This window comes from Myotis nattereri (genome assembly GCF_964212035.1).
Source record: "Myotis nattereri genome assembly, chromosome: 13".
Classification (NCBI taxonomy): Eukaryota; Metazoa; Chordata; class Mammalia; order Chiroptera; family Vespertilionidae; genus Myotis; species Myotis nattereri.
In genome coordinates this window covers 6,474,142-6,499,445 of record NC_138088.1, presented here as the reverse complement: position 1 = coordinate 6,499,445, position 25,304 = coordinate 6,474,142, and the positions used below count along the sequence as shown (strand labels likewise).

The 25,304-nt window shown below is 40.7% G+C and overlaps 1 protein-coding gene across 1 annotated transcript in view; it reads right to left on the bottom strand.

Moving 5' to 3' along the window:
* Positions 1–24,106, bottom strand: part of ZFAND4 (zinc finger AN1-type containing 4) — a gene marked incomplete at its 5' end in the record, with an annotated part of 82,123 nt that extends 58,017 nt beyond the window's left edge. The window contains one exon of the mRNA XM_081104721.1: positions 23,926–24,106. Within this exon, the coding sequence (XP_080960847.1) occupies positions 23,926–24,106 (181 nt within the window). The remainder of the gene's footprint in view (positions 1–23,925) is intronic.
* Positions 24,107–25,304: the final 1,198 nt, after the last annotated feature.

Here is a 25,304-nt window from a genome sequence, read left to right as displayed (position 1 = left end):
GACATCCTCCGAGGGGTCCCAGACTGGGAGAGGTCACACACCGGTCTGAGGGACCCCCCGAGTGCACAAATTTTTGTGCACCAGGCCTCTAGTTTTCTATAATAATATAGTGGTGGATACATGTTATTATACATTTGTAAAAACCCACTGAATGTACAACATCAACAGTGAACCCTAAAGTAAGCTGCAGACTTTAGGTGAAAATGATGTGTCAATGTAGGCTGATCAGCTGTAACAAAAGAACCACTCTGGTGTAGGGTGTTGATAGTTGGGGAGTTGTCTGTGGTATATCAAGTATATGAGAGCTCTACCTTTTGCTCAATTTTGTTGTAAACCTAAAATTGCTCTAACATAAAGTTTATTAACTTAAATGAAAGTATATATTTTTTTTAAAATTGAGGAAATCAATATACTGAAAATCATTTCCATTCCTGGTTGCTTGTTATACTGAAAGCACATGTCAATTACAACTTTACTTCTTAAGGTTACATTATGTGACAAGTACATACATTACATACAAACTCTTAAAACAAAAACTTTGAAAGTACTTTTGAAAACACTCTAGGAATGTAGTCACTTCAGGAAAAAAAGTAATTGTAGGAAAAGTGTTATCAGAATGAACTAGAGAAGGAATGGTATATACCTAAAGAGGATTACATATTTTGAAGTCACAAATAGAAAAATAATCTACACCAGAAGACCATATTTCAATTAGATATAGATAAGAACTATTTATTAAACATCATTTTGATTTCCTTTACTCACTCATTCATCAAATATTTCAATGCCTATTCTATATGAGGCATTATTCTGAGCTAAAAATATATTGGTGAATCAGAAGACCCTGCCTTCATGAAGCTTAGATTTTACTTAAGACAGATACATTCATTCATACACTTACCTATAATATAACTATAGGTTCCTTAATGCAATGAAAAGCAATACAGCAGGGATAGAGAGTGATTTGCACAGGTGGGGAGTGTATTTTTGAAAAAAATTGTCAAGACAGACATGAGAAAATGACATGTCAGAATTTTAATAAAGTAGGGAAGGAACGATAAGGATATCTGGAAGAGCAGATATCTTCAGGCAGGAAGAAGCTGAACTTACTGAAAAAGGAGTAAGTGTGCCTCAAGTAAAATTACTAAAATGGAGAGTAATGACAGACAGGGTTAAAGATATGTGTTAGAAAGAATTTAAATGCAACGGTAATGTGTTTAGCATCCTTGAGCTATCCTGTTCTAGGGATTTTCCATTCATCGACTAATACTAGTACATGTAATATTTCAGCTCCACACCGTCTGTATTAGTCAGGATCTCCAAAAAAACAGAATCAAAGGCTGTGTGTGTGTGTGTGTGTGTGTGTGTGTGTGTGTGTGTGTGGTGGTGGTGGTGGTGGTGGTAGAGGGATGGGGAAGGGGGAGATTGAAAGAGAGATTTATAAGAAATTGGCTCATGGAGGCAGGAATGTCCAAAATCTGCAGGGTATGCTGGCAGGCTGGAGACTCAGAAGAGCTGAGTCTATAATTCCAGTCTGGAAGCCAGCAGGGTGGAGACCCAAAGAGCTAAAATTCCTGCATGAGTTTGAAATGCTTCTGCTCTAGAACCAGAAGCCAATGTTGCAGACTAAGTCTGAAGGCTATCTGGAGATTTCTATCCTGCTCAAGGGAAGCTGGTCTTTTTATTCTAGTAATACTTAAACTAATTTGAGGAGGCTCACCCACATTATGGAAGGAAATTTGCTTTATTCAAAGAAGACTGATTTAAATGCTAAAACCACCCTTACAGAAACACTCAGAATAATGTTTGACCAAATATCTAAGCATTCCATGGCCCAGTCAAGTTGACACATAAAATGAACCATCACACAATCTCACCACTTCTGTTTTCCACCTTAGCCTCAGAACCTCTCTATTTTCTACTTTTCTCATTCCAATAAGCCAAAAAAATTTCTCCCATTTTCTTTTCATGGGAACAGCATACTCATCATTTAACACATTGCGTACCGCATAGAAATCTCTAAGACATACGCCAGGGACTGCACTTTTTGGGCAAACTGCACGTTATTTAAATCATCATAATGCACTTTAGGTGTTGTTTTTCAATAATTATAACATTTTTATTTACATAAACAACTAAACAATTAAAGTTCCTAGTACTTTTTTAACATATGGTGCTGTATAAAACATTTCCCTCTATGAAGAGGGACCAAACAAAATTTACATAAGTATCTAGATTTGCTTTTTCCATGGGCGTGAAAAACGAGAACACTCGTGAGCAGTCCTTAACAGATGGCGCGCGAAACACAAGAAAACTCCTGAGCAGTATGAAATGTGTTAACATCACTGGAGGAATGAAGGCTGTGGTCCTCTTCTGATGTTCATGCTTTAAAGACTTGCCTTCTACTCCGAGTAATTTATCTAAGTACTAGAGGCCCAGTGCACAAAAATTTGTGCACTCAGTGGGTCCCTCAGCCCGGCCTGTGCCCTCTCGCAGTCTGGGAACCCTTGGGGGATGACCACCTGCTAGCTTAGGCCTGCTCCCCGGGGGATTGGGCCAGAGCTGGCAGTCAGACATCCCTCTGGCAGCCTGGGAGCCCTCGGGGGATGTCCACTTGCCAGCAGGGAGCAGGCCTAAGCTGCAGTTGGACATCCTTAGCGCTGCTGAGGAGGCAGGAGAGGCTCCCACCACCACCGCTGTACTGGCAGCCTTGTGGCTGAGCAGAGCTCCCCCTGTGGGAGCGCACTGACCACCAGGGGGCAGCTCCTGCATTGAGCATCTGCCCCCTGGTGGTCAGTGTGTGCCAGTGACCAGTCATTCCCAGTCGTTCTGCTGTTAGGGTCAATTTGCATATTACCCTTTTATTATATAGGAGTGCTTGGCCAGCCTGGGTGAGGGGCTGATGGCTGTTTGCAGGCTGGCCACAGACCCTTCAGGGTGGGGGTCCCAATGGGATGCCTGGCCAGCCTGGATGAGGGGATGATGGCTGTTTGCAGCTGGTCACATACCCTTCAGGGTGGGGGTCCCCACTGGGGTGCCTGGCCAGCCTGGGTGAGGGGCTGATGGCTGTTTGCAGGCTGGCCACAGCCCCTTTAGGGTGGGGATCCCTGCTGGGGTGCCTGGCCAGCCTGGGTGAGGGGCTGAGGGCTATTTTCAGGCTGGCCACAGCCCCTTCAGGGTGGGGGGTCCTGCTGGGGTGCCTGGCCAGTCTGGGTGAGGGGCTGAGGGCCGTTTTCAGGCTGGCTAAGCCCCCCAGTGGGGACCCTCACCCAAGAGGGTGTGGCCGGCCTGGGTAAGGGGCTGATGGCTGTTTGCAGGCTGGCCAAGCCCCCCAGTGGGGACCCTCACCCCATGATGTGGCCATCCTGGGTGAGGAGCTGATGGCTGGCTGCAGGCTGGCCACAGCCCCCAGCCACCCAAGCTCCCAGTGGAGGCTGGCTGGAAGCAGGTATCTGGGATTTATTTGTCTTCTATAATTGAAACTTTGTTGCCATGAGCGGAGGCCACAGCCGGCTTAGAGCAGGTGGGAAGCTTGGCTTCCTCCATCACCCGGGCAACCAAGCCTCCTGCTTGCTCCAGCTTGTGGCTGCCGGCTGCCATCTTGGTTGGGTTAATTTGCATATAGTCGCTCTGATTGGCTGGTGGGCGTGGCTTGGGGCATAGCGATGGTATGGTTAATTAGTATCTTTGTCTTTTATTAGTGTAGATTCTTCCCAAAGTTCTCACTCGAAGAAAAATTCTGGAGCCAGTTGTTACAGTAATAATGCATGTTTTCAAATATCAGTAATAGAAAGACACTTCCTTAACTTTTAGAAAAGGAATCTACCAAAAAAACTTAAAACACATTATTCTCACAAGGTAACAAGGGTGTACATGAGAATTAGTAGAAGATAAAGGAACCATTTCTAGTAACTGAGGTCACTCACTGTTACACTTGTGAGAGCAGTAGTTGGAACTGCTCTGAGAGAAGGTCCAAGCCATGTAGAGGGATGGGAAATTGAGGTGAATATCAGCAGACTCAGAGAGTTGAAAGTGGAGCTCAGAGTCCAAGGCCACAAAGGCAGAGGGGAGAGAAGGGGGTCCTAATACATGGTGACAGCAGAAGATTTGACTTTGGATGGTGGGCACAGGGTGCAATATACAGATCTTATAACATAGAAACTCACACCTAAAAGCTATATGATCATGTCAACCAATGTCACCCAATAAATTTAATTTAAAAAAAAGTACCAGAGAGAAAAAACCACAAAACAGAAATATGCAGAAGGTGCTATTCAAGTATTCAGCAAAACAGTGACCATATAAGGAAACTACCCCAAGGCAAGAAAAAAACATCAGAGAGAGAACACTGCCCACCACTCACAAAGGAATAGAAAACAGGAAACCCAGTAACCAGACTCAAAAGAAATCTCACAATTCATCTGGTAATGGGCAGCATATTTAGGAAGATCTTGCCTCAGTAATAGGGAATGATTAGACCTAGACTGAATATTGCTCCAGTCCCACTGGTGAGACTCAGTGGTTGAGCGTTGACCCATGAAGCAGGAAGTCGCCAGTTCAATTCCTGGTCAGGGCATATGCCTGGGTTGCAGGCTCGATCCCCAGTAACTCTCTCTCTAAAATATAAAAATAATTTTTAAAAGGTATAGCAATAGAGAAATTAAGCAAAGTGAAACATGAAACAATAAAAAGTGTCAGAAGAAAACATCAGTTGAGCTGTGGGACAATTTCAAGCAACCTACTATACCAGTAACTTGAGTTTGCAAGAGATGAGACAATATAATCCGAAAAAGGAAGAATATAATCCCAAAAAGGAAGAATATAATCCCAAAAAGGAAGAACAAAGGTGGAAGATTTACACTTTCCAATTTCAACTTACTACAAAGCTACAGTAATCAAGACAGTATGGGTCTGGCATGAGGAAAGACATATAAATCAATGGAAGACCATTGAGAAACCAGAAAAAAACTCGTATGTATGTGTTCATTGGGTTTTGACAAGGGTTCTAAAATATTCCAAAGAAAAAAAATAGTCTTTTAAAAAATGGTGATAAGACAACAGGATATTGTCCCACATGCAAAGTATTAAATTTGGACTCCCTACCTTAAGCCATAGACAAAATCAGCTCAAAATAGATCAGGGAAAACAGGAAGTGTCTCAAAAACTGAAGCATAAAATTACTATATGGCCCAGCAATTCCACTCATAGGTATAACCAAAGAATTGATAGCAGGTACTCTAAGACTTGTACACATATGTTCACAGCTTTATACACATTATACATAAAGTGTAGCATCAGGCCGAAACCGGTTTGGCTCAGTGGATAGAGCGTCGGCCTGCGGACTGAAAGGTCCCAGGTTCGATTCCGTCAAGGGCATGTACCTGGGTTGCGGGCATATCCCCAGTAGGAGATGTGCGGGAGGCAGCTGATCGATGTTTCTCTCTCGTCGATGTTTCTAACTATCTCTCTCCCTTCCTCTCTGTAAAAAATCAATAAAATATATTTTTTTTAAAAAAGTGGAGCATCAATGTCCATCAACTGAATAATGACTAAACAAAATGTAGTATATATCCACCCATACAATGGAATATTATTCAGCTATAAAAAGGAAAGGACTAATATATGATAAAACACAGATGGACCCCCTAAAACATTATGCTAAGTAAAACAAGTCACACATAAAAGGTTACATATTACATAACTTCAGTTATATGAATAAGTAAATCCATAAAGATAGAAAGTATATTATTAGTTGTTGATAGGGGATTGGAGAAGGGTATGAAAAAAATGATTATTTAATGGGTATAGGGTTTCATTTGAGGTGATGAGAATGTCTTGAGCCTGTGGGTGCCATCTTCACATGCTCCCTTTGCCTTGCTCCAGGTCGCTGGTATCTCCTAGAAACAATCTTATGCTCTTGTTTGGCACCCTGGTGTTTTGGGCTGCTGTCCATGGTATACCACTTGACTGCCTGGCCCTGGTGGTCAGCAGGCCTTATGTTAATATGTACACCAAGGGACTGTGATAAACAAAGAGCTATCCTAGGGCACAGTGCAGAGGCAGCATACAGAAACACACATCTCAAGGAAACCAAGATGGCGGCATAGGTAAACACTGGAGTTTGCTGCCTTGAACAACCACTTCAAAAATACAACTAAAAGATGGAACGGACATCATCCAGAACCACAGGAAGGCTGGCTGAGTGGAAGTCCTACAACTAGGAGGAAAGAGAAAAACATACCGAGACTCAGAGGAGGCGCAGTGCTGAAGTAAAATACTAAGGTGCGGAGTGCATGCGGAGCGGGCTGGCAGCTGAGGGCGTGGTTGTTGTTTTCAATCAGGAGGGAGTCTCAGGCTCTGAGCTCCAGTTCCGGGCGAGTCTCTAGGGACCCAGACTCATACGGGAGAAGCGGGACTGTCTGGCATCGCTCAGAACCCTAGGGCAGCTTTCTCTCCGTGGGGCTTGCAGCAATTACTGGGACACTGAGAAACAGAGCCTCTGAGGGCAAGACTGAGAGCAGCCATAATTGCTAACCCCGCCCTGTTGATCCCGTGGGACCTGCCCCGCCCAAGCCCTGCAGGGAGACTTTTGCTGGATAGCCTCAGGCAAAGGCTAGATTAGCACCTCCCTAGAGATCCAGGAGCCAGGAAGCCCAGAGGTCAGAGTGGGACCATCCAGTTTGCAGCTCTGTGGAACCATAAAAGACACATTCAGGGGGAAGACTCAGTGAGCACCAAAGCCCCATCGAAGCAAGTCTACCCCCAGAAGGGTGTCTCCAGCACAGAAGTTCTCCCACTGCAGACACAGCTGATTCTCACAGCCAACTGGCCTCGAGGTCAATTCCTCACAGTGATAACTACAACAATCAAGGCTTAATTACAACAAGACTGTGCACAAAGTGGTGCACCAAGAGTGTCTACCTCAGGTATTTGGGACACTTAGCACAGAAAGGCACTCTATCGACACAGCGAAGCATAAAAAATGCCGAGACAAAGAAACAGGACACAAACGACAGAATGGGAGGAAAGCAAACTGCTGGATATAGAGTTCAAAACCACACTTTTAAGGTCTTTAAAGAACTGTCTAAAAGCCGCCGATAAACTTAATAAGGCCCTCGAAAAGACTGGTGAGACCACCGATAAATGTAGTGAGATCTTCAAGAAGACTGGTGAGACTGCCGATAAATGTAGTGAGATCCTCAAGAAATCTAATGAGACCCTCAATGTTGTGATAAAGGACCAACTAGAAATTAAGCATACACTGACTGAAATAAAGAACATTATACAGACTCCCAACAGCAGACCAGAGGATCGCAAGAATCAAGTCAAAGATTTGAAATACGAAGAAGCAAAAAACACCCAACCGGAAAAGCAAAATGAAAAAAGAATCCAAAAATACGAAGATAGTGTAAGGAGCCTCTGGGACAGCTTCAAGCGTACCAACATCAGAATTATAGGAGTGCCAGAAGAAGAGAGAGAACAAGATATTGAAAACCTCTTTGAAGAAATAATGACAGAAAACTTCCCCTACCTGGTGAAAGAAATAGACTTACAAGTCCAGGAAGCGCAGAGAACCCCAAACAAAAGGAATCCAAAGAGGACCACACCAAGACACATCATAATTAAAATGCCAAGAGCAAAAGACAAAGAGAGAATCCTAAAAGCAGCAAGAGAAAGAAAATCAGTTACCTACAAGGGAGTACCCATACGACTGTCAGCTGATTTCTCAACAGAAACTTTGCAGGCCAGAAGGGAGTGGCAAGAAATATTCAAAGTGATAAATACCAAGAATCTACAACCAAGACTACTTTATCCAGCAAAGCTAGCATTCAGAAGTGAAGGCCCATAAAGAGCTTCACAGATAAGAAAAAGCTAAAGGAGTTCATCACCACCAAACCAGTATTATATGAAATGCTGAAAGGTATCCTTTAAGAAGAGGAAGAAGAAAAAAAAGGTAAAGATACAAATTATGAACAACAAATACACATCTATCAACAAGTGAATCTAAAAATCAAGTGAATAAATAATCTGATGAACAGTATGAACTGGTGATTGTAATAGAATCAGGGACATAGAAAAGGAATGGACTGACTATTCTTGGGGCGAGGGTAGGGGTGTGGGGCGAGGGAAGAGATTGGACAATAATTGTGCACCTATGGATGAGGACAGTGGGTGGGGAGTGAGGGCGGAGGGTGGGGTGGGAACTGGGTGGAGGGGAGTTATGGTGGGAAAAAAGAGTAACTAATGTAATAATATAAACAATAAAGATTTAATTTAAAAAAAAAAAAAGAAACACACATCTCCTAGTCTTCCCCTGAAAGAGGTATATTTGCATACCTTGAAGTTATCATTATGAAATGCCACTTTGTCTCTTGTTACAGCCTTTATTTTAAAGTCTATTTTGTCTGATGTAAGTATTCTGCCCAGCTTTTTAAATTTATTTCCATATACATGAAATACTTCTTTCCATCCCTTTACTTTTAGGCTGTGTGTGTTTTGCATTCTGAGGTGGGTCTCTTGTAGACAGTATATTCAATCGTTTTGTTTTCTTCTCCATGTAGCCACCCTATATCTTTTTTATTTTTTATTTTTTGAGAGAGAGAGACACATCAATGTGAGAGAGAAACATTAATCAGTTGCCTCCTACATTCACTCCAACAGGTGATCGAACCCGCAACCTGGTGACCAGAATGGAACCTGCCAGGTTGGTGTAGAGGACAATGCTCCAAACAACTGAGCCACACTGGCCAGGGCCATCCTATGCCTTTTCATTGGAGCATTTAATCCATTTACATTTAAAGTAATTACCAATAGGCATGTAGTTTTGCATTTTATTCTTTTTTTATTTTTATAGTTCTTCTCTGTTCGCTTATTCTTGATCTTTATATAGGTGGAATCATAGTGTATGTGTTTCTCTATGATTTGCTTTTATTATTCACCGCTGTTTTTAATTTATCCATGTCATGCATGGGACTATTATTCCATTAGTTTCTCTGTTGTGAACTATCCTATAGAATTCAATTACAATATATGGCACATATATTTACATATACCACAATTTATCCAGTCTAGTGTACTCATTTGAGTTGTTTCTAGAATTTTGACATTACCAACAAGACTACTATGAATATCCCTCTTACATAACTTATTCACATGTTTCACTTTATAACGTATTTTATATAACTTTATTAATACAGAAATATCCACTTTCTTCAGGTTAGTATTTTACTGGTGTATCTTTCAATCCTTTACCTTCAACATTTGCTGTCCTTACATTTTAGATTAGGTCTCTTGTAAAAAAAAAAAAAAAAGCATTTCATATGAACTTTTTTAAAAAGCAATCTATCAGTTGTATTTCAATTAAAGAGATTTATCCATTTTACCTTATTGGAATTACTGACATATATCTATTCATTTTCACTATCTTACTTTGAATTTTCTAATTGTCCTGCTTTAACTGCCTGCCTCCTTTATGTATTAATTTAGATAGATGGCAGAAGGTAAGGCACTTCTATCATCTAGAAATTATATAACTATTTCTAATCTCTAATGTTTACTATAGAAATTTAAGTAATCAGATTTAATAAAATAAAGTCTAAAGTTAATCACATCTTTAACCTCTTCATGAATAATACTAAGAGCCTTAGCACTCTCATTACATACAAATCTACCTTGAATTATATGTCATTGTTACCAGGATTTTAAATAGATTTTTTCAAACTTTCATATATTATTGTTTTATTTGTTTTATTAAGTAAAAATTTTTTTAGATTCACCCACAAGTGTGCCATTTTGATAAATATTCTACATTGTATCATCAACTTCCTTTAAAGATTTGCCTTCTAAGATATATCCTTCAGAAATTCCTTTGGCAAGAATTTTTTGTTGGGAAATTCAAGTTTTGTTTTTCTGGAAATGTCTTTATTTTGTCCTCATCCTTGAAAAATAAATTTAATTTTAGGCAGAGACTGTTGTTTCTCTCAGCACTGTGAAGATAATATTCCACTGTCTTCTGGTTTCTATTATTATTAAAAAGTCCATTGTTATGCCCAAATCGTGGTTTCTAATACCATAGTCCAATAAATGGAACCAGGGCTCGCTAAAGAAATGGCTGCTCTAGCCAGTTTGGCTCAGTGGATAGAGGGCTGGTCTGCGGACCAAAGGGTTCGGAGTTTGATTTTGGTCAAGGGCACGTACCTTGATTGCAGGCTCCTCCGCAGCCCAGGCTCTGGTCGGGGCACTTGCAGGAGGCAACCAATCGATGTTTCTCTCACATTGATGTTTCTCTCTGTCTTTCCCTCTCTCTTCTACTCTCTCTAAAAATTCAATGGAAAGATATCCTTGGGTGAAGGTTAACAAGACAAAACAAAAAAGAAATGGCTGATTCTAAGACAGGGGAAGAAATACACAAGATGATCCTAAATCACCTTGTAGTGCCACAAAGTAAGTGGGAAAAGAAAACAAAATAACCACAAACATACTGGTTCAGGGGTTTGGGGAACAAATATTTATCTCTGAGCATTGTACTGAGGTTCCAGATTTTTTCTCCTTTCCCCTTTGCCTCAAGCAAGATGCTTTTGGGACAAAATCTGCTATACTACCTGTTCTTGAAGAATTACATATTGTCATCTCAGGCCTCTTTTTATTTCCATTATATTAATACAAGTTGAAACAGACATTGAAAATGTATTTTAAAAAACCTTTACCCAGAATTTCTGTGTTCTGTTTTAGGAAATGTTTCTACCATATGGTCAGAATCAGAAATCTGTTTGATTCTACTTTTGAAGACATTACACTTTAACTTGTCACATCAATAATACATATATTTAGGTAGTGGTAACATGACAGTAATGTTTTCCAATAATGACACAACTATGTACTAGTTAGAGGTTAAACTGTGTCCCCCAAAAGTCCCTGTATCAAAGTCCTAATCCTCAGTACCTCACCAAGTGACCTTAGTTGGAGATAGGGTCTTTACAGATATAATGAAGTTAAAATAAGGTCATTAGGGAGGGTCCTAATCAAATATGACTGGTGTCCTTATAAAAAGGGGGAAATTTGGAAACACACATACACAGAGATAATCATGTGAGAAAACTGGGATGATGCTTCTAGAAGCAAAGGAACAAGAAAGGCTGACAGCAAACCACCAGAAAGTAGGCAACGGCATGTCCCGATGTTCTCTAGGAGCTCTCAGGAGCAACCAGTAATGCCAGCTCCTTGATCTTGGGCTTCTAGCCTCTGGAACTGAATACATTTCTGCTCTTAAGCAACTCAGTTTGTGGTACCTTGCTTTGGCATCTCTAGTAAATTAATACAATATGAAAAATAGTGAATTTTATAATATGTAAATTAAAAATGGAGAAAAAGAGTTTGCTAAACTTCTGAAAACATGTTTAGTATTATTAGTCAGAATATTGGGAATGTGTATAAAATACAAAAAGTGATCAAATCTATTTAACCCTATATATTTCTGTGGTTACAGAGCCCATGACCATTACAATTTTAAAATGATAAAAAATATTATTGGTAAAACAAACACTTAGAATTTAATGACAATAAAATTCAACTTAAAAACTTGGTTTTTAAACTGGCTGGTGTGGCTCAGTGGTTGAGCATGGACCCATCAACCAGGCGGTCACGGTTCAATTCCTGGTCAGGGCACAGGCCTAGGTTGCGGGCTCAATCCCCAGTGGGGGGCGTGTAGTAAGCAGCCAATCAATGACACTTTCTCGTTATTGATGTTCCTAGCCCTCTCACCCTCTCCCTTTCTCTCTCTAAAATTAATTTTGTAGAACATGTAGGTTATAACACAATTCTTGAAAGGAAATTTTAAATCATAACTTCTTACAGTTAAAAGTTGAGATTTCCAGTTTCAATTACAACATGTAAAGAGCTTGTATGTTGCCACCATCCTTACAAAAAGAAAAAAGTTGAATAAAATAAAAACCAACAACTTTTCTTGGAGCCATTAGAGAAATGAGGTAGAAGGGCAAAACTCCACCTCAGAATCTACAGAGTTTGGCAAATCCAGAGAGTTACAGCTAAGATCTGCTTACTTGACGTAGAAACAGAAGACTCTAGAGCAGGGGTGGGCAAACTTTTTGACTCGAGGGCCACAATGGGTTCTTAAACTGGACCGGAGGGCCGGAACAAAAGCATGGATGGAGTGTTTGTGTGAACTAATATAAATTCAAAGTAAACATCATTACATAAAAGGGTATGGTCTTTTTTTCAATAGTTTTATTCGTTTCAAACAGGCCGGATCCGGCCCGCGGGCTGTAGTTTGCCCACGGCTGCTCTAGAGACATCAACCGAAAGGAACATTTAAATGGTAACTTTGAGAATCTGGCAGAGGCTGAAGATGGACTAGCATAAGATTTAAGAATTCCTGGGGCCCTGGCTGGTGTGCTCAGTGGTTGGTGCACTGAAGGGTCATGGTTTGATTTCTGGTAAGTGCATGTACCTGGGTTGCAGGTTTGTTCTCCCACCCAGTTGGGGTGCATGTAGGAGGCAACCAATCAATGTGTCTCTCAGATCTCTCTCTCCCTCTCCCTTCCTCCCTCCCACTCTCTCTAAAAATCAATGGAAAAAATATGCTCAGGTGAGTATTAACAACAACAAATAAGAATCCCTGGGGGCCACAGTCTTAGGGAGCCTTCATACTTTTGATACTTTTATCTCTAGAAAAACTATCTGGTTATCACTGTGAAGAGTCAAGAAAGATGGCCTTGTAGCTCAGGCAGAGGAAGGGGAAACATCCTATATAATAAAATCCTAATATGCAAATCAACCAAAGAGCAGAACATCTGATCACTATGATGCACACTGACCACCAGGCTGACCCCTGGTGGTCAGTGCACTCCCACAGGGGAGTGCCACTCAGCCAGAAGTGCTCACGGCTGGAGAGTGCAGCAGCAGAGGCGTGAGCCTCTCCTGCCTCCATGGAAGCACTAAGGATGGCTGACTGATGGCTCCCGGACTGCAAGAGGACGCAGGCCGGGCTGAGGGACCCACCCGAATGCACAAATCTCGTGCACTGGGCCTCTAGTAAACATTATAAAAAGCCCTGAGCGAAGTCGCAATAGATATGACCACATCCTGTGTAATGAGACACTGACTTGCGCCTGGACAATCGGCAGAGCCCACAGTCCTTTCTCCTCCCCTTCCCTATAAAACCTCTCTCCATACAGAGTTCTCTCTCTCTCTGCCACTTGGCTTGCCGTTGCATCGGTGAGTGTGGTCGGGGAGCTGAACTAGTTCGAACAAAGACTCTTTGCTTTTGCATTGGGAAAAAAAAAAAAAGCCCTGAGCATTCATTCTCTATATTAAAGGCCTATTGACTTTATCAGAGCCTTATCCCACCTAGGGGAAGGATATTTCACTGAGTGTAAACCCCTCTAGTTTTCCTATCATAAGTAATTACAGGATGGGGGATGGGGAGAGGCTAAGAAACACTTTAAAGGTCACAGCCCTGCAACACAGAACCACCAAAAGATTGAGATTTAACCAAAGATTATAGATGGTCTTTTCCCTCAGTACTTTACCAGCACACTAACAGGGCTCTAGTATAATAGCGGATTATAGGTGAAAAAACAAGACACAGACTCTTCCTAAGGAGAAGTTCTTAGGGAAACCTAAAAACAACAGGGAAGGCAAAACAAGGAAGCTAGAAGAATTTGAAATCTCTGGCACTTATAGCTACAACAAACATTAAATATAGCCCATCTTCCTAGACATCTGAATATAAAAAAAGCCCATTTACCTCAGTAACTATTATCTGATATATTATATCCAACATTAAACAAAAAAAATTTACAAAGCATGTTAAAAGACAAGAAAAAATATACAGTCTGAAGAGACAAAATAAACATCAGTGCCGAAATTTTGGAATTATCAGACAAGGAAGTTAAAATAACTATGATTGATATGTTAGGAATTTTAGCAGAAAAGTAGATGACATGCAAAAACAGATAGGCAATGACAGAGACTGAAACTGTAAGAAAGGATTGAAGTAGATTCTAGAAATAAAAAAACACAAATAAAGATTGCCTTTGATGGGTTCACTCATCAGTAGATGGGATATGGCAAGGAAAAAATCAGTGAGTTTAAATAAATGTCAATACCAACTTTCCCAAACTAAAATGTAAAGAAAAAAAATGAATGAAGACAAAAACAGAGCACCCAAGAACTGTGGGAAAAATTCATAAAGTACAACTGGAATACTAGTAAAAAAGATAAAATGAAACAGAAGAAATATCTTAAGTAATAGTGGCCAGAATATTCCAAAATTAATAAGATACACCAAAGCAGATTGACAAGAGCTCAGAAAACATCAAGTAGGATAAAATTTATAAATCTATACTTAAGCACATCATATCAAACTGCAGAAAAGCGCCCTAACCGGTTTGGCTCAGTGGATAGAGCGTCAGCCTGCGGACTCAAGGGTCCCAGGTTCGATTCCGGTCAAGGGCGTGTACCTTGGTTGCGGGCACATCCACAGTGGGGAGTGTGCAGGAGGCAGCTGATTGATGTTTCTCTCTCATTGATGTTTCCAACTCTCTATCCTCTCCCGTCCACTCTGTAAAAAACCAATAAAATATATTTAAAAAAAAAACCTGCAGAAAAGCAAAGACAAAGAGAAAAATCTTTAAAGAAGCTAGAGGGAAAAATTACATGGATAATAATTACAGGGAATTTATCAGAAATAACAAAAAAGAAAGTGGAGTGAAATATAAAGTGTTGAAAGAAAAAGACCACCGACCTAGAATCCTATACCTTATGAAACTATCCTTCAAAAGTAAAGGAGAAATGGGCTTTCTCCCATAAACAAAAATTGAGGCAATTTGTTGCCAGTACACCTGCCTTGTAAGAAATGTTAAAAGTTCTTCAGAGAGAAGGAAATGATATAGGTCAGAAAGTCAGATCTACATAAAAAAAAGTAAGAGCACCAAAGGAGGAATAAGTGAAGATAAAATAAAAACTTTTATTAGCTTTAATCTTAGTTGATCTAAGAGATAATAGTTTGTTAAAAATAATAATAACAGCAATGTATCATTGATTATGGCTTATAAATAAAATGAATGATAACAATGATACAAGTGAGAGAGAGAAATTAGGAATATTTTGTTATTACTAGATAGTTACAATACCTGTGAAGAGGTAGTATTTGAAAGCAGACTTAGATTAGCTATAAATGCATATTGTCAACTCTAGTGCAACCGTTAAAAAAAGTTTATATATAACTGATGTTAAGAAAGGAGATAAAATAGAACCATATAAAATGATTAGAGATCATCAGACTGGATCAAAAAGTAAGACCCAACTATATGTTGTCTATAATAAAACCACTTTAAATATACAGATACATATAAGATTAAAAGTAGTTGTCCCTTGGTATCCATGTGGATTGGTTCTAGAACCACCCTCAGGTATCAAAATCTGCAGATGCCCAAGTCCCTTATGTAAGACTAGTGGCTCGGTGCATGAAATTTGTGCACGGGAGGGGGGGGTGTCCCTCAGTCCAGCCTCCACCCTCTCCAATCTGGGATCCCTCTCACAATCTGGGACCGCTAGCTCCTAACTGCTCACCTGCCTGCCTGCCTGATCACCCCTAACCACTCTGCCTGCCGGCCTGATCACCCCCACTGCCCCCCCTCTGGCCTGATCACCCCTAACTGCCCCCTCCCGCTGGTCTGAGTGCCCCCTGCCGGCCTGATCCCCCAAAACTGCCCACCTGTGGGCCAGCTCACCCCCAACTGCCCCCCCAGCTGGCCTGATCGCCCCCAACTGCTGCCCCTGCCTGCCTGCTTGCCCCTAACTGCCTCCCTGCCAGCTTGCTTGCCCCCAACTGCCCCCCCATCAGCCTGCTCGCCCCCAACTGACCCCCCTGCTGGCCTGATCACCCCCATATGCCTCCCCACTGGCCTTATCACCCCCAACTGCCCCCCAGTCAGCCTGCTTGCCCCCAACTGCCCCCCACCCCCCGCTGGCCTGCTTGCCTCCAACTGCGCCCCCTTGCCGGCTTGATCACCCCCAACTTCCCTCCCCTGCCAGCCTGATTACCCCTAACCACCTCTGCCTCAGTCCCGCCACCATGGCTTTGTCCAGAAGGACGTCTGCAAGGTCTCCCGGAAGGTCTCCCAGTCTAATTAGCACATTACCCTTTTATTAGTATAGACGGCATAAAAGCCCTAGCTGGTTTGGCTCAGTCGATAGAGTATTGGCCTGCAGACTGAAGGGTCCCAGGTTCAGTTCCAATCAAGATCACATGCAGTAGGTGCACATGCAGGAGGCAACCAATCAATGTGTTTCTCTCACATCGCTATTTCTCTCTGTCTGTCCCTCTCTTCCAGTCTCTCTGAAAATCAGTGGAAAAATATCCTCAGGTAAGGAATAAAAAATAAATAAATAAATAAATAAATAAGAAATGAAATGGCATAAAACAATGCATATAGTCAGCCCTCCACATCTATGGATTCCTAACCATAGATTGAAACTATTTTTAATCAATGTAAAACCTACAATACAGAGGGCTGATTGAATAGGGGCTGATACAGTTTTTTCAACTATACCTCAAAGGGAGGGGAGGGTAAAAAGATGGAGAAAGATATGCCATGCTAATGCTAATCAAAAGAAAGCGAGAGTCGCTAAATTAATTGTAGATAAAGTATACTTAAGAGCAAGGAAAGTTATCAGGGATGGAGGCGCATTACATAATGATAAGGGAGTCAATTCTCCAAGAAGACATAATAATCCTTAATGTACAGGCACCATCAGCTATCAAAACTTATAAATTACTAGAGAGCTGGTGCGTGAAATTCACTCATGGGTAGGGTCCCTAGGCCTGGCCAGTGGGGTTCCCCACCTCCCCGCCTCCCCCCTCCCTCACCATCCGTGCACCGCCACCCGCGCGGTTCCCTCTGCCTTCCCACCTCCTCGCCTCCTCTTTTCCTCACTCCTTCAGTGCCCTGCTGCTGCCACTGGTCACCCACCATGTTCCGCACTGCCCTCTCATGGTCAGCGCATGTCATAGCGAGCGATCAAACTCCTGGTCTCATGGTCAAACTCCCTATGGGACACTTTGCATATTAGCCTTTTATATATATAGATAGTCCTAGCCAGGGTAGCTCAGTTGGTTGGGTGTTGTCCTGTGTACCAAAAGGTTGCCAGTTTGATTCCCAGTCAGGGCACGTCTTGGGTTGTGAGCTTGATCCCCAACAGGAGGGTGTGCAAGAGGCAGCCATGGATGTTTCCTTCTCACATTAATGAATGTTTCTCTCTCTCGCTCTCTCTCTCTCTCCTCTCCCCCTTCCTCTCTCTCTCTAGCAACAAAAGTGCCCATCTGTAGATGAATGGATTAGAAAACTGTGGTACATCTACACAATGGAATACTATGCTGCTGTAAAAAAGAAGGAACTCTTACCATTTGCAACAGCATGGATGAACTGGAGAGCATTATGGTAAGTGAAATAAGCCAGTCAATGGAGGAAAAATACCACATGATCTCACTCATTTATGGATAATAAAGACCATTATAAACTTATGAACAAAAATAGATACAGAGGCAAAGCTGCCTTGAACAGACTGTCAAACTATAGCAGGAAGGCCGGGGAGGATGGGGGGGCAAGGGGGGGGGGGATAGGAGATCAACCGAAGGACTTGTATGCATGCATATAAGCATAACCAATGGACATAAGACACTGGGGGGTAGGGGAAGCCAGGGGATTGTCAAGGGCGGGGAAAAAAAAGGAGACATATGTAATACTCTTTGTAATACTTTAAGCAATAAAAAATAAATAAATAAATAAATAAATAAATAAATAAATAACCCAGCATGGCTCAACAGTTGAGCACTGATCTATGAACCAGCAGGTTATGCTTCAATTCCCAGTCAGGGCACATGCCTGGGTTGCAGACTTGATCCTTAGTGTGGGGCATGCAGGAGGCAGCCGATGTGTCTCTCTCTCCCTTCCTCTCCCTTCCTCTCTGAAATCTACAGAAATATATTTAAAAATAAAAATAAAACATAAATTGTATTATCTATATATATAAAAGCCTAAGCAACCATCCTACCATTCGACTGTCTGACCGGTAGCTATGATGCACAATGACCACCAGGGGGCAGACGCTCTGACCAGTAGCTATGACATGCACTGACCATCAGGGGGCAGATGCTCAACACAGGAGCTGCTGAGCTGCGGTGACTTGGTAGCTACCGTTCTTGGGTGATGCACCTGGAACCAAAGAGGAGAGAGCCCAATTCCAGGGTGCGTCACCCGAGAACCACCCTCGCACAATCCAGGACCCCTCGGGATTGTCGGACAGCTGATTTCTGCCTGATCCCCGCAGGCCAGACTGAGGGACCCCACTGGTGCACGACCGGGCCTCTAGTCCTATATAATAAAAGGCTAATATGCAAATCGATCAAACAGGGGAACAACTGGTTGCTATGATATGCACTGGCCACTAGGGGGCAGACGCTCAATGCAGGCTCTGCCCCCTGGTGGTCAGTGCACTCCCACAGGGGGAGCGCACTCATCCAGAAGCCGGGCTCACAGCTGGCAAGTGCAGTGGTGGTGGCGGGAACCTCTCCCACCTCTACGGCAGTTGGACATCCCCCAAGGGCTCCTGGACTGCGAGAGGGCACAGGCTGGGCTGAGGGACAATCCCCGCCCCCCAAGTGCATGAATTTCGTGCACTAGGCCTCTAGTAATAAATAAGAGGGTATAATATTGTCATAGGTAAAGCTAAACAAAGATCGAGTGATCAAAAGAGCAGTGTATAAAAAATGTTATACATGACAGATATGAAATTACATTAGTGAGGAAAGACTAGACTAATTCAATAACTGGTTGTAGCCTCCTGAAGAACAGAATGACAGTCACTGCCCATGGACTGCAAGAAGTTACAAGAAAGCATTGGAGGGTATGAGGATGAGGAATGCAAATAGGAATTGTGATCTACTGACCACTAGTGGTAGGTGCTATGGACTGAAGCCCTAATTCCCAATTGTGATAGTATTTGGAGATAGCCTTTGGGAGATAACTGGGTTTAGATGAAGTCATGAGGGTGACCACCTCATGGTGGAAGCAGTGCCCTTTAGGAAGAGACACCAGAACACTCTCTTTTCCTCCCTCTCCTCTCCCTCTCCTTCTGCCTGTCTCCCAGGTGAGAACACAGTGAGAAGGTGGCTGTCTACAGGTCAGAAAAGCCCTCACCTGAACCTGACCATCCTGATCTGCCTTTCAGCCTACAGAACCGTGAGAAAAAAAATTTCTGTTCTTTAAGCCACCCAGTCTATAGTATTTTGTTATGACAGCCCAAGCAGACTAATAGGCATTTTATATATTACCTCATTTAATTTCCCAATAACTGCATTTCTAATTATATAACCTAGGATTCAACTATCTAATAACTACAAAGCCATTGGTTTTACCCTGCCATTGCCCCCTCCTACAGAGGACAAGAAGTTAGTTACTCAGAAATCAGATACCAGGATTCTTGATTTTACCAATCAAAAACTCCAACCCTCCTCATCCTTCTACAATTTTGAATTTAAACAGTGCTGAAAGGCAATGATGTTACTATCTTTACAAGCAAATTCCAGCTGACTCAAAAAGCAAAACTCCATTTAGTGTTGTATGGAGGACTTTAACTTTCTAGTCAAAACTGGATTTTTGACTATAAAGGAAAATACCATTTATTTCAGGAATCTGCAAAGTATAAAGAAGAAGACTCAAATTTTACATAATTTATGACACATTACACAAATATACAAACCACAAAAGATATTGTACAATATTCAGTAGCCCTGCTATAATGACAAAACTTTAAATATATGTAAGTGTAAGCCAAAAACTCTTCTCAGAAAAGTACATTTAAACAAAAAATAATGGCTCTTTTATACACCAATAATGAATTCTCAGAAAGAGAAACTAAATAAACCATCACTCTTACCATTGCAACAAAAAAAAATTAAGATACTTAGGAATAAACTTAACCGAAGAGGCAAAAGACCTGTACCCGGGAAACTATAGGACGTTGAAAAAAAAAAAAGATAGAAGAAGCTATAAATAAGTGGAAGAATATACTGTGCTCATGGATTGGTAGAATCAACATCATTAAAATGTCCACATTACCCAAGGCAATCTATAGATTTAATGCAATCCCTATTAAAACACCAATGGCAATGCCGAAACCGGTTTGGCTCAGTGGATAGAGCGTTGGCCTGCGGACGGAAGGGTCCCAGGTTCGATTCCGGGCAAGGGCATGTACCTGGGTTGCGGGCATATTCCCAGTAGGGGATGTGCAGGAGGCAGCAGATCGATGTTTCTCTCTCATCAATGTTTCTAACTCTCTATCTCTCTCCCTTCCTCTCTGTAAAAAATCAATAAAATATATTTAAAAAAAAAAAAAAAAAAAAAAAAAAAAAAAACACCAATGGCAAATACTCCATAAATTATTTTTGGATCAAAAAAGACCCCGAGTAGCTGCAGCAAATTTGAGAAGAAGAAAAAACAAAGTTGGAGGAATCCAATACCAGATTTCAAGTTAACCTACAAAGCCACTATAATCAAAACAGCCTGGTACTGGCACAAGAACAGACATATAGACCAATGGAACAGAACAGAGAACCCAGAAATCGACCCAAGCCATTACGCTCAATTAACATTTGACAAAGGAGATAAGAGGGTACAATGGAGTCAAAACAGTCTCCTCAATAAATGGTGTTGGGAAAATTGGACAGATACATGCAAAAAAAAAAAATGAAACTAGACCACCAACTTACACCATACACAATAATAAACTCAAAATGCATAAAAGACTTAAATGTAAGCTGTGAAACCATCAAAATCCTAGAAGAAACCGTTGGCAGCAAAATCTCTTGTAGCAATATGTTTACAGATACATTTCCTAAGGCTAAGGAAACTAAGGAAAAAATAAACAAATGGAACTACATCAAAATTAAAAGCTTCTGCACAGCAAAAGAAAACATCAACAAAACGAAAAGAGAGCCCACTGTATGGGAGAACATATTTGGCAATGATACATTTGATATAGGATTAATATCCAAAATATATAAGGAACTCATACAACTTAACAAAAGTAAGACAAACAATCCAATTTAAAAATGGACAAAGGACCTAAATAGACACTTCTCCAAAGAGAACATACAGATGGCCAAAAGACATATGAAAAAATGCTCAAAGTCACTCATCATCAGAGAGATGCAAATTAAAATGACAATGAGGTATCACCTCACACCTGTCAGAATGGCTACCATCAACAAATCAACAAATGACATTTGTGAGCGAGGATGTGGAGAAAAGGGAATCTAGTACACTGCTGGTGGGAATGCAGACTGGTGCAACTATTATGGAAAACAGTATGGAGTTTCCTCAGGAAATTAAATATGGAACTGCCATTTGACCCAGTGATCCCACTTCTAGGAATATATCCTAAGAAACCAGAAGCACCAATCAGAAAGATGTGTGTACCTCTATGTTCATAGCAGCACAATCTGCAATAGCTAAGATCTAGAAACAGCCCAAGTGCACATCAGTAGATGGTGGATAAAAGAGATGTGGTACATTTATACCATGGAATACTATGCATCTATAAAAAAGAAGACTCTCTTACCCTTTAAGACAGTGGTTCTCAACCTTGGCTGCACATTAGAATCACCTGGGAATCTTTTTAAAATCCTGATTTCTGGGCCTCATCCTCCGGAAATTCTTTGTTATGGGGTGAGGCCACAACATTAGTAACAAAGAAACAGACTTTCCGGAGGATGAGGCCCAGAAATCAGGATTTTAAAAAGATTCCCAGGTGATTCTAATGTGCAGCCAAGGTTGAGAACCACTGCTTTAAGACAACCTGGAGGGACCTGGAGAGTATCATGCTAAGTGAAATAAGTCATTCAGAGAAAGATAAGTATCACATAATCGCACTCATATGTGGAATCTAAGTAACAAAATAAACTGATGAACAGAGTGGATCCAGAGACTTAGAAGCATGTAACAGAGTGCAGAATCTCAAAGGGAAGGTGTAGGAGGGTGGGTGGTTGGGAGGTAATCAGCCAAAGATCTTGTATGCATATATGCATAACCCATGGACACAGACAATAGGGTGCATACATTCTTTCTGATTGGTGCAGGCTGGAAGATATCAATGGGAGGGAAAGGGAGCCATATGTAATACTTTCAACAATAAAGAATTATAAAAATAAATAAATAAATAAATAAAATTTTAAAAAGTATTCTCAAAGGAAACTCAATTACTATGTCCCATTAAAAGCAACTGTTATGGTCCCACTGCATGGGAGAACATACTTGCCAATGCTATCTCTGATAAGGGTTTAATCTCCAAAATTTACAGGGAACTCATACAACTTAAAAAAAGGAAGATAAACAATCCAATCAAAAAATGGGCAAAGGACCTTAATAGACATTTTTCAAAAGAAGACATTCAGAAAGCCAAGAGACACATGAAAACATGCTCAAAGTCACTAATCATCCGAGAGATGCAAATCAAAATGACAATGAGATACCATCTCACACCTGTCAGAATGGCTATCATCAACAAATCAACAAATGACAAGTGCTGGCAAGGATATGGAGAAAAGGGAACCCTTGTGCACTGCTGCTGGGACTGCAGACTGGTGCAGCCACTGTGGAAAACAGCATGGAGTTTCCTCAAAAAGTAAAAATGGAACTCCTATTTGACCCAGTAATCCCATTTCTAGGAATATATCTCAAGAAATCAGAAACACCAGTCAGAAAGGACATATACACCCCTATGTTCATAGCAGCACAATTTACAATAGCTAAGATCTGGAAACAACCTAAGTGCCCATCAGCATATGAGTAGATTAAAAAAGTGTGGTACAGTTACACAATAGAATACTATGCTGCTGTAAAAAAGAAGGAATTCTTACCATTTGCAACGGCATGGATGGATTTGGAGAGCACTATGCTAAGCGAAATAAGCCAGTTGGAGAAAGATAAATATCACATGATCTCATTCATTTGTGGACTATAATAAACAACATAAACTGATGAACAAAAACAGATCCAGAGACAAAGAAACACCAAATGGCCCTGACCAGTTTGGCTCAGTGGGTAGAGCGTCAGCCTGTGGACTGAAGGGCCCCAGGTTCGATTCTGGGCAAGGGCATGTACCTTGGTTGCAGGCACATCCCCAGTTGGGGGTGTGCAGAAGGCAGCTGATCGATGTTTCTCTCTCATCTATGTTTCTAACTCTCTATCCCTCTCCCTTTCTCTCTATTAATAAACCAATAAAATATATTTTTTAAAAAAAAGAAAAGAAACACCAAATGGACTGTCAAAGCTCAGAGGGAAGGCAGGGGAGGGAAGTGAGAAAGGGGTAAGAGATCAACCGAAGGACTTGTATGCATGCATATTAGCATAGCCAATGGATCTGGACACTGGGGCAGTGGAGGCTTGTCCTGGGGGGTGGGAGTGGCCAGGGCAGGGTCGATGGGGGGAAAAAGGAGACATATGTAATACTTTAAACAATAAAAAAAAAGAAATTAAAAAAGTAACTGTAAGGTAGTTATGGAAGAATTTGCATGTCATCATAACCTGAAAAACCATTTTTAAAATATTATTTCACACCACTAACATGATACCACGGATTTGCTTAAAAAAAAAAAACCTCTGGGTAGAAGGGAACTGAGGTAGAGGAATGCAGAAATGATAATGAGATAGCTCATGAGTTGATAACTGTTGAAGCTGAGTAAGGGCTATATATGGGGGTTCATTATCCTATATTTTCTAAATCCATGTATGTTTGGCATTTTCTCTGGAAGAAAAGTTAAAGTTATTTATACGCTCTTGATGAACAAATATAGTCCTCATATCCTAAAAATTAAAAAAAGAAGGAAAAAGGAAAGATGAGTACCTTCCAATCTTTGAATTTTTGCTTTCACAGAAATAACAGCTTCCAATGGTGAAACTCTCAGTTCAAAACATGTCCCAGTCAATGTTTCAATGAAGAGCTCCATGGTATAAAAAAGAAGTTTGTAGTAAAGTGGTCCCACATTATCTTCATTGAAGAATGGAGGATCTTTTTTGTTATCCATTACTTTGACTTTGTTAAATCCTTTGGAATATGTAGTAGGCAACTATATTCCAGTTCTAGCCAAATCAGCTTTGAACATTGGTAATATATATCATTGTTCATGTTTTGACTTTAGTACCTAAAAAACAAGAATTTTTTAAGAAGCCTATCTGAAAATCTCATTCCTCCATAAACATTTTCTGAACAACTATGGCCCAGTCTTCCACACCCCAGAATTCATTTTAAGTGCTTAATTTGTCTAATCCTAAACTTCTCACATTTGCCTCTGAAATCACTCCTCCACTCCATTAGACTAAAAGATCATTTTTAAACTGTATATTTGCAATAATTTTCTGTGTCTTACTAGAGCTCAGCACAGTTGCTTACAAATATTTTCTTATTAATAGGTATACATTTGCAGGACTTTCAAAAATTTATGCTTATCCTTTTCTAAAATATGTAAATCATGTTTTCTAACCCGTACAAAGCATAACTTCATAACCACTATACATTTGAATCACACTAAATAAAAGGAATAGCAATCATCTTAATAGTTTCCTTAAAAATAAGAATCACTAAATAATCAATGAGGATTTGGATTTACAGGTTATCTATCAGTATAGCATTGAGATAGTTAATATTGGTAATGGACATTAAACATAATCTCTACACACAAACATAAAATGACTAATAAATACGAGAGGCAAACATAACCAACAGTAGTAGTAAGATAAATGACCAGTGTATAATTAGAAGAATAGGAATAATCAAATAAATTGCTATTAATCAGCAAAAACTTTGTGAAGGAAGGGGGCCTTGAACTTAAACAAGAGAACAGATTATATACATCTTCCTGGAAAGGTAGGTAGATCCTATAAAAGCTTTCCCTAGATATAATTTACATACCATAGGATTCACCTATTAAAGTCTAAAACTTACTGGTTTATAGTATGTTCACAGAATTGTACAGCCATCAGCACAATCCTTGTTAGAACATTTTCATCACCTAGGAAAGGAACTCTTTAGACATCACTACCAAATTCTCCTTTCCCTCTCAGCCCTAGGCAAGCACTAATCTACTTTCTGTCCCTATAATTTTGCCTATTCCGGACACTCACATAAGTAGAAAATTACATATGTAATCTTTTGTGACTGGTTTCGTACACTTAACATAATGTTTTCAAAGTTCATCCATGTTTTAGGATGTATCAGTACTTCAT